The sequence below is a fragment of the Chlorocebus sabaeus genome, chromosome 22, assembly GCF_047675955.1.
Source record: "Chlorocebus sabaeus isolate Y175 chromosome 22, mChlSab1.0.hap1, whole genome shotgun sequence".
Lineage (NCBI taxonomy): Eukaryota > Metazoa > Chordata > Mammalia > Primates > Cercopithecidae > Chlorocebus > Chlorocebus sabaeus.
The window spans coordinates 44372564-44383141 of NC_132925.1; the positions used below are offsets into that span (position 1 = coordinate 44372564).

The window sequence follows — 10578 nt, forward strand, 5'->3', positions numbered from 1 at the left end:
AAGTGCTGGGATTACAGATGTGAGCTACCACGCCCATCCCATTATGACTATTAAAGAGAATCTGGGTTGTCATACAATTTAAGTATATCATCCATGAATTAATGAGAATATACCAGAGCCACAATGACATCTGGTGTGAGAGAAAGTAGGGAAGTTCTACCTACCTAATCTAACTTCATAGAAGTAAGCCAACAAATGTCACGTTTTCTTCCATGCTCCTCAAAAAGAAGCCCCTGTTCACCAAAATGAGTAATTTATTATTTCCTTGACTCAATGCAGAAGCAATGTAGTTAAGAAGACATGATTTTCAATGTCAAACTACTTCTCTGAATTACAATCCAAACTCAAAGTGTAGTAAGCTCAAAATGATACTTTGAAGTCTCCTATGCAGTTTCCATAGTGCATAGGGAATTTTCCATACACCATAGGCTTTATCAAAGAATAGCATAATTGTGTTTGAATTAATGAGGTCTTTTGAGTAGTCAAAATAGAGGCCTGAACTTCCCTTCTTTTCTCCCTTCCTCCTTGGATCTCTGCAGCCTGAAAACCTGCTCATTGACCTACGGATTCCAGTGCCTCGAGTGAAGCTCATCGACTTGGAGGATGCTGTCCAGATTTCGGGTCACTTCCACATTCACCACCTGCTGGGGAACCCTGAGTTTGCTGCCCCAGAAGTCATCCAAGGCATCCCCGTCTCCCTGGGGACAGACATCTGGAGCATCGGGGTTCTGACATATGTCATGCTGAGTGGCGTCTCCCCCTTCTTGGATGAGAGCAAAGAGGAGACATGTATCAATGTATGCAGGGTGGATTTCAGCTTCCCCCATGAATACTTCTGTGGTGTGAGCAACGCTGCCAGAGATTTCATCAATGTGATCTTACAGGAGGACTTTCGGAGGCGGCCCACGGCAGCCACATGCTTACAGCATCCATGGCTGCAGCCCCATAATGGCAGCTACTCTAAGATCCCCCTGGACACCTCCCGCCTAGCATGCTTCATAGAACGCCGCAAACACCAGAATGATGTGCGGCCTATTCCCAATGTCAAGAGCTACATTGTCAACCGGGTGAACCAAGGGACGTAGCCATCTCCCAGCCCCTGTGGTTTCACATAGATGTGCAGTGTGAACCAAAGCAAGACTGAATGTGATTGTAAATAATTCTGTTCATCATTTCACTCCGTGCAGTTCTCTGAATTGAGAGATGTACCTCTTAAACCTCATCAGTGGTTATTCAGGGTCTGAGCAGCAGTAAAAGTCACCCTAAATCCAGGGGCTTTCCAGAAGGTCATTCTGAAGAAATAAAGAGGCAAAGAGTCACAGAAGTGTTCAGAAGAAGGACAAAGATGAGAACAATATTGGCTGTTATGAAATTTTAACTGTATCTTCCAAAATGAGTGGTTAACTGGGCAAACCGTAAGCTCACAAGAGTGTAAAAGTTCTCTGGCTTTGCTGAAATTTTAAGCAAAAAGTTCTATTTAATGGAGTTGTCATGTATATCAACTATTCTGGTTTAGATAACTTAGATATAGTTTCTTAATAGGATAGATATACACATACAGTATAATATATCCCATTCAGGTTTCAGAGTTTTCTAATATATAGAGAGATATATATTAAATCAAACACAAGTAACTTTGAGTGCTCCAGTTAAGACAGTAATTTATTTACCGAAGCATTACATTGTTTTGACTAAGCACAATTAGATGACAAGTTTTGTAGAGCATTTTATAAATCTTGTATAGAAATCTTTTACCAGAACCTGTGCATTAAGAGAAAGCAACATTGCCCTTTTGAATGAGATAATTTTTTCTGTCAATCACAGGTTATTTGATTAAGATAGGTTCTTTCTGTATATGAAATGCTACCCGCAAATTCGCTGGCAGCTCAGAGTTAATCTGGCAAGAAAGCCTGCCAGGAAATAAGTTCAAATACACTATGAGCTGTGGGGGTATTTTTGTGTCTACACCAGGTTTGAAATAAATAAACAAATATAAGAAGTTCATACAAAAGGGCAAATGAAAACCTTTCCTACAGTTCCTATGAACAACGTACCAACACTTTCTGATTTCTTCTACGGCTGTAGAATACCATCTTTCAGAAAGTTGGCTGACTTTATTTCTAACTCCTTATTGAAGCTAAGGGGTGCTTACTAAAAGGAGGCAGCCATATAGGCCTTTTAAAGGCCTGGTCCTAAGTCCTTTTTAAAGCCATGGAACAAAACCTGATACACCACCCTAACAGAGCATTAAGTTGTAACTGAGATTGCAATACCTGTCACCACTCAGCCGCTGATAGTTCTCTGAACCAAAAGGACTAATTGTGCTTTGAGGCCAATCCTGCTTTCTGGTGTATATTCTCCATACAAGATTATTAACAACTTCTCTTTTTCCCTCTGGTGGAAAAAAAAATTAAACCTGGGTATTTCATGGGTTTTCTTTCTTTATTGTTGTTCGTTTGTTTTGGAGGGAGGGAGTTTGTTTTTTGTGTTTGTACATGATCCACCCTTAGTTTTCTAGAATATGTGTTGAAAATAGATATTATTATGCAAGTAAGATTTTAAAAATGTAACTCAAGTGTTTGTTCAAATCAGGTTTAACGGCGTTGCTTCTCTCCTATAATGGGATAGAGAGAATTAAAATCACACAGTACAGAAGTGCAAGAAGAGAATATATGAAGGATGAGTAGAACTACAAACCTATCTAAATGAAAAAGAAATAGTGGAAACTAAGCCTGAACTTTACATATAAAAAGCATTATTCCAACAGTGGAAATGTAAAATTAAAAATCATCATTTTTTTTCCATTGGTTTCAAAGACAACTTCCTCATTCACCCTCCACCTCATCCCATCCAAGATTACAGATTGATAAATTAATGGAAATTATAAGCAATAAGACTAGATAGCACTTAGTATTTTCGGGATTAACCAAATATGTGGAAACCGACTCCGACTGTATTTGTTTCCTCGTTTTCAAATGGCCCTGGGTCATTAAGCCTCACTCCCTCAGAGGTCTCTCTTGACTAACCCCTATAGTCTTCATTTGGACCTTTATGTATATGCAAATACTCTATGATACAATACATAAAAATTTAAAACATACATTAAACATGTTTACTAAAATTTTTTAAAATTTAAAACATATTTAGTAAAAAAAAATTAGTAAACATGTCTTCATTGTGTTTAAAAAATTTAAAACATATTTACTAAAAATCCTTTTGGTAAACATGTTTACTAAAACCCTTTCAGTAAACATGCCTTCATTATGGTATACAGCATAAAAGAGGAAAGCCTGAGCCGGGCACGGTGACTCATGCCTGTTAGCTGGGCGTGGTGGCAATCGCCTGTAATCCCAGCGATTTAGGAGGCTGAGGCAGGATAATCACTTGAAACCGGAAGGCGGAGGTTGCCGTGAGCCAAAATTGCGCCACTGCACTCTAGCCTGGGCAATAAGAGCAAAACTCGGTCTCAAAAAAAAAAAAAAAAAGAGAGGAAAGCCTGGCCCATAGTGTTTGTCAAACTGTAGGCTCTGAGGAGTCCCAATATCCATAAATTCCAGCTTGGCAAGTTCTGTTCTGTCCACTGTGGATGACCTGAATCAAGATCCCCCTGTTGAGCCATTCTGAGTTTTTATAACAAGTTGAGTTTCTTCTTGAGAAGGCCAGGGCCCAGGACAATGGTGAACAGACCACGGCAGGTGGGAGGCAAGGATGGTATTGTTGAAATTATGTTATGGGGGCAGTTGACAGAATGTTAGACCTCAAGCTTTCGTATCAGCTTTTACAACAGAGTTGGGAGGATCCAGATCCAGATGTGGGGTTACGTGGAATTCCCCCAAGTACACATATTTGGGAAGTGAGAAGACAGGAAAAGAGGGACCTGGGAAAAGTAGGATGGTTTTGTTAACTGGAGCCAAGGTACAATCGTTAGACTAGAATGAACTTAATAGAGGCCCCAAGAGAAAGGGGGTATATTTTATATAGTTTGATAATGGAGGGAAACTAACAGGGAGGCTCCCTGTCTGCAAAGCTCCTGGTCTCTCCCAACAGAGATAAGAGAGTAGTCTTGGTTCAAGAGTTCTCCATAGCAAGTTGGAAATAACAAGGAATCCCAGATGATGAGCCTGGGGAATGTACTTTAAGTTGCTCTGAGGGCAACTGTGGTTAGGGAAGAAGGATCAGGGGCCACTCTTGTTCCTGTTTTGGTGGAGAGATTTATTACTTGGTAGTAAAGAAGAGAGGAGAGAGGAGAAAATAGTCCACTTCTATCATAGTGATGGTAGTTCACAGTGGGAATGAACTTTCAGCTGAAATAGGAAAAACAAACAATGGTCAAGGTCACAAGTTTCTTGCTTGGCTTATATTCATTGCATAGGGTTTTGAGCTTTTTGTTTTGTTTTGTAAGGGTGGGATAAAGGATGAAAAGATCAGGGACAACCCATAATAACTTTTAAGAAGTATTAATGATTTCCTACATCTTTACATTTGTTTCAAATTAAATAGATATATATCCACTTATAGCTGAATGTGGTAAAATTTTTAAGAAAAAAATGGTAATGGGCCGGGCGCGGTGGCTCACGCCTGTAATCCCAGCACTTTGGGAGGCCGAGGCGGGCGGATCACAAGGTCAGGAGATCGAGACCACGGTGAAACCCCGTCTCTACTAAAAATACAAAAAATTAGCCGGGCGTGGTGGCGGGCGCCTGTAGTCCCAGCTACTCGGGAGGCTGAGCCAGGAGAATGGCGGGAACCCGGGAGGCGGAGCTTGCAGTGAGCCGAGATCGCGCCACTGCACTCCAGCCTGGGTGACAGAGCGAGACTCCGTCTCAAAAAAAAAAAAAAAAAAAAAAAAAAAAAATGGTAATGTTGGAGATATCCTTCAGGTCTCTCTCAGCCATAAACAGTGTAAGGGGGAGTACAGGAAGCAGAGGAGAAAGCTAGCTTCACTGCTTTGTGGTCCACAAAGCCTTTATAAATAGTAGTGCCTTTCAGAGGGGAGGATGGGAGATAAAGAAGTTCGTTGCATTTAGATTTACTGATATTGCAGCATTTTTTCTTTACTTCAAAATATCTTGTAAATGAAAACATCTGAATATAGGGGTGGGACCAGGAATGTTTGAGTTTCAATCTCAGCTATTCCTGATTCATCTTTTCTTACAGAAAGTCTTTGTTTTTTCTTCCCCAAATGTCCCCATTGGTAAAATGGGAGCTGGGGGATGGGGAAGGAGGGAGGACATTAATCTTACAGGAATGTTGAGAAATAACCTTGGTTGGGACATCTATAAAACACTTTGATTTTTTTTAAAGTGCTACACACTGCCAGTGCTAAGAATTTTATTGATAGTAACTTTGAACATTCCAGGTTTTCAATATTCACGTCTTTAGATACCATTTATAAACTCATGAGATTAAATTCTGTAAATTGCTTTCAGTTCGAAGTATCAGGTGCTCTTCGTCTAAATGTTATTTGGTCTTAGCCTATAATTTCGATCATTTAAGAGCTTGTCTACCGAAAAGGGTTCAGAGAGCTGATGAAGTCTTATGTCCATAAGCCGTTTTCTCCAGTATTTCTTATGGCAGTTGCGAAGAGTAAAAAGGCCTCGAAAGCAACTGCTACCTTCCTTCTCAAGCTTTACGCTCTGGAAAAATGGACAGAGAAGAACCCAACAACCACTTTCTTCACTTGGGAGAGCAGAAGTGAGAAGAAAACATCTTCTCATATCACAATTTATTTTTCACAGTCTCACAGGAATCTAAGAGGCAAATTAAATGCACAGGCAAATTAAATGCATAGAAATGAATTGGACTGTTCATTTTTGGAGAACAAACCTTGAATCTTTTTTTTTTTTTTTTTTTTAAGGTGGTTAGGTCTTTCAGGAGTTGCATATTTGCTATCCCATAACCTCCATGATTACAGCCCACGAGTCAGGCGTTACTTTTTTCTTGCCTCTGTGGAAGAGCATGGCAATTTAGATTTGTGAGAATACGAGGGAGCAAATATGATATAAACTAAATTTTGTATTAACTAAAACTTTGTCCCATGCATTTAATAGAGGAGGAAATAATTTGGTACATAAGAGGTCTTCGTAGTAGGGCAAAGTTCAAACTCACCATGTCCTTATTCAGTGTGGCCAACGAATTGTGCTGGATGAGTTTTGAGGAATGTAGACCTTCTTCCTTTCTCTCCTGGGTCGCACCTCTACGGAGTCTGGGTTAGACAAACGCAATATGTGACCTTTCAGTGAATTTATTTATGAAACTGCACCTTGATTTTTCTTCACTATTTAAAGCCTAGGGATGATTTGAGGATGAATGATTAAACCCAGGGTGGGCTTAGAGACGATAGAGCTCACACACGCTCCATCAAGAAAAGGAAAGCTACTATGTTAATATTTATTTTCTAAAAATAGCAAGGCTCTCAGTTGTTTCATTAATTCTAAAGGGTTAAAAAGGGCTGAAATTTGTTTATAGCACTAAATGTTTTTAGTAGGAAATTTACTCACATAAAAAATTTATGCAGCAGTAGTAGAACACAGATTATCGTAAGAACATATTTTCTATGAAAGGCATTTCTTCCTCATTTTCAATAAATATAAAGAAGTTAGAGGAGAGGAAAAGCAATCACTCAAAGACAACTTTTAATCTTTGAGGGACATTATGATAAGCCTGAAATTAATATGCACAGGCTATTGCATTTTTCTGTGAGAAATGTGCCCCTTTGCTGTGAGATTCTAAAATGTGTTCAGATTTAGTTTTTATTCAAATGATCAAGATAATGGATTAGTTAGATAACTGCTATTTCAGATAGTGGGGTTAGCTGAGAAAAGGGAGCATGGTAGAAGAAATGCAAATAACAATTCTTGGAATGCCAACCCCTGAGGCTTAGTTTAACCAAACTAATTTTTTGGCCCAGGGATGGCCAGCATAGGAGTTTCCATCAATACCTGACTTCCATCAAGAACTGAATCCATGTTCTGGAGTATTACAGAGACTGTTACTATGACCTCAAAGACTGTGGCTACGAATCTGAAGTTAACAAAACATACATCTTCTCTTACTAACTTAAGCCATATCCGTCATCACTCTGTTTGATTTTTCTGACCCTGGTGCTTTTACTTCTGTTTCTGCCAAACTTCAGCCTACTCTATGGGGAAGGTGAGTAAAACTATTAGTTAGAACAAATATGAAGACTGTGAAAAAAACTAAACATACTCTTCAGAATGAGATCCTGTTCAGAGAACAGTAGTGATCAAAGTGCAAACTGTTGGAAAATACGGATATATGTACATCTGTACATGTATATAGTGTATAATATGTATGTATATGTTATTGCTCATATGCAGAAATCTATCCATTTGCAGACAGCCCAGGTGGGTCAATTTTTCTATTGGAAAACCATTTAGGGCCATTCAAAACCATTAGGGCTAATTTGTGGAGATGAATTCTACTCATTCTGGAATTAATTTGCTGTCTTTTGACATCCACAAAGCCAAACTAACAAAGTGTGAAACATAAAGGGGCCATCATTTAGGTTATTCTATCTGGACTTATAACTACCTTTATATTTGAACTATTAATAGTCAATTTGCAAACCGTATTGGCATCTCTTGGTTTTGAGTGACCCCGGCCCCCCCAAGTCTTTTGCAAATTTGGAGTGGGCTTCACTGGCCATTCAGACAAAGGGCCTTATTCATAAGTGGACAGGTTTCCCCATAGGGACCATCACACATATACATATAAGTACATACTTCCATCAGGCTTGTAACAATTGGTTTAAAATCACTCCACAGTATTGATAAATAGCTCTATATTTTCAAGGTGCAGAAGAATTCCACAGCCTTAATTATTTCAGTGTCTTGCTGGTCTGCCTTAAGTGTATCTTCTGGGTTTTTGGTTGTTTATTATTTTTAAATTTTTCTGCTGTTGTTCATTTTGTATGCACACCATGTCGTTTTGTAAAGGTAGGTTGTAAATATTTTATTTGTAAGTCAAAATCACTCATGTGTAATGTTGTAAAGTGATGACCTGCTGTCTTGTTACTGCTACAGTAAATGTTATAAGTTATGGATGAAACTTCAAAATGTACATCTCACATGTTATGCATTCCTATAAATATACTATACTAAAGATACTATATGGTCGTCTCTTTTTTCCTAATTAAACCTTTGTTCAAAGAAAAGAGTAATTTTTTTTTCTTTCTCCAAATATACAAAAGACTTTGAAAAGGTAAAAATATCACATGATTATTACAACACTTTAGGCCCAAGATTTTAGAAAGAAAGCAACAATTTTGTGCCCTAGAGTATTCTAAAGCATTTACCCAAAAACGCCAAGGAAACCTCAGGGCCAGGTGCGGTGGCTAGCACCTGTAAATCCCAACACTTTGAAAGGCCGAAGTGGAAAGATCTCTTGAGCCCAGGAGTTCGACACCAGCCTGGACAAAATAAGGAGACACCCACCTCCCCTCAATCCCCGCATATTAAAAAAATTGTTTTAAAAAAATTAACTGAGTGTGTTGGTGCATACCCGTGGTCCTATCTACTTGGGAGGCTGAGGTGGAAGGATCATCTGAACCCGGGAGGTAGAAGCTACAATGAGCTGTGATTATGTTACCTCTTTCTAGCCTGGGCAACAAAGTGAGACCCTATCTCAAAAAAAAAAAAAAAAAAAAAAAGCCTCGGGTGGTTGTTAATTTCATACTGGTATTTCAGGTGATAATGTCAGAATGTTTGGAAGGTATTTTGGTCTGGATTTCACAAGTTTATACATTCTGGTGTGGACTCCAGCAATCTGGGTTAGCCTATGCAGATATGATCAGGCTTTGAAAGTTTAAACGTGCCACCCAAGTGCAAATGAAGCTGATTCATGGTATACTGTCAATTAGCCAGAGTATTAAAGTGTTTTGATTAGCTTACTTTGCCAAGAAAAACAAAAAAAAGTTTTAACATTTGTCTTCTATTTTCATCAAGATGCTATTGCATTTATTTGTAATGAGAAGCACTTGTCAAAAGCATGGTCTCTTCACATTGGCTCGTCAGCACAATCTCCTCAGAAAATATAGAAAATAAAGAATATTAGAAATGAAGTCAGAATCAGGTTTATGAATTAAAATCATAAGCCCCTTATGGGCTTTTTTTTTTTTTTAGATCTAGAATTTGTATGTATTTTAGCACCTATATAGCTTATGAAGCCCATTTGTAATTAATTTTTCATTTAATCCCAACAAATTCTTATGAAGTAACTTACTTGGATTAGAGACAACTGAGTCACAGAATCTAGGTGGTTGTTCAAGGTCACTGAGACGTTCACTGGAAGATAACTTTTTCTTTTTTTTTTTTTTTTTTGAGACAGGGTCTCACTCTGTCACTCAGGCTGGAGTGCAGTGGCATGATCACAGCTCACTGTAGCCTCAACCTCCCAGTCTCAAGTGATCCTCCTGCCTCAGCCTCCCCAGTAGGTGGGACTACAAGTGTGTGCCATGATGTCTGGCTAATTTGTTTTATTTTTTGAAAAGACAGAGTCTTGCCATGTTGCCCAGGCTGATCTCAAACTCCTGGGCTTCCCATCTCTGCCTCCCAAAGTGCTGGGATTGCAGACATGAGCCACTGACCTGGCCCTAGAAGATAACTTAAAATTAATGTATATGTGTGTGTTTCAGTGTATCTGAGTCTGTGTAGCGTAGGTCAAATGATAATAAATAATTAAGTAACAGTACCTCAGCCTGTATTTTTTTGAGGGGGAGTGGTTGAGAGGAATCACCAACGTAGTTAAGGAATATTAGCAAAAGCCCTAATACAAATGATAATCAGAACCCCACAAGCTCAGTCTAAAATAGATATCAGAGTAGAATATAGAAGGGATTCAGCAAGCAATATAGAGCTAGGTCCATGAAAATGCTCTAGATTGAACTATTGCCTGAAGTTTTACATTCATGGAAACTCTTAGGATAAATACCTAAAACAGTAAGACTAAATATTGGTTAAAGTCAAGATTCTTTACCCAGCCTAAGTAAATGAAATGGAGAACACAAAATGAATTGGTACAATCTATGTCCTCCTCTGTTTTTGTTTGTTTGTTTCTTTGTTGTTGTTGTTGAGACGGAGTCTCACTCTGTTGCCCAGGCTGGAGTGCAGTGGCATGATCTTGGCTCACTGCAACCCCGGGTTTAAGCAATTCTCCTGCCTCAGCCTCCCAAGTAGCTGGGACTACAGGCACGCGCTACTATGTCTGGCTAATTTTTGTATTTTTTGGTAGACACGAGGTTTCACCATGTTGACCGGGCTGGTCTCAAACTCCCGACCTCAGGTGATCCACTTTCCTCGGCCTCCCAAAGTACTGGGATTACAGGCATGAGCCACCATGCTCAGCCCCACCAACTTTTTATCAAGTGTTTTTTAGTGAACTATCTCATTGAATCTTAATAGTGATCTTTGGAGAAAGTTAATATATTATCTTCATTCTATTTTTTAGAAAATTGAGACTCATAACTCAAAATGCATTGCCAAAGATCACTCAGCCAGTAAGTAGAATGGGACTAAAATCCAAATGTTTTGGTTTGAAACTTCATGTTCTTTGTAGTGC

At 38.9% G+C, this 10578-nt stretch overlaps 1 protein-coding gene across 13 annotated transcripts in view; it reads left to right on the forward strand.

The window, feature by feature from the left end:
- KALRN (kalirin RhoGEF kinase) overlaps positions 1 to 8131 on the forward strand; it is a 697103-nt gene extending 688972 nt beyond the window's left edge. For all 13 annotated transcript variants that reach the window (XM_073009778.1, XM_073009779.1, XM_073009785.1 and 10 more), the window contains one exon: positions 540 to 8131. In XM_073009778.1, coding sequence (XP_072865879.1) covers positions 540 to 1085 — 546 coding nt within the window. In that variant the 3' untranslated portion in view covers positions 1086 to 8131. The remainder of the gene's footprint in view (positions 1 to 539) is intronic.
- The last annotated feature ends 2447 nt before the right edge of the window (positions 8132 to 10578 follow it).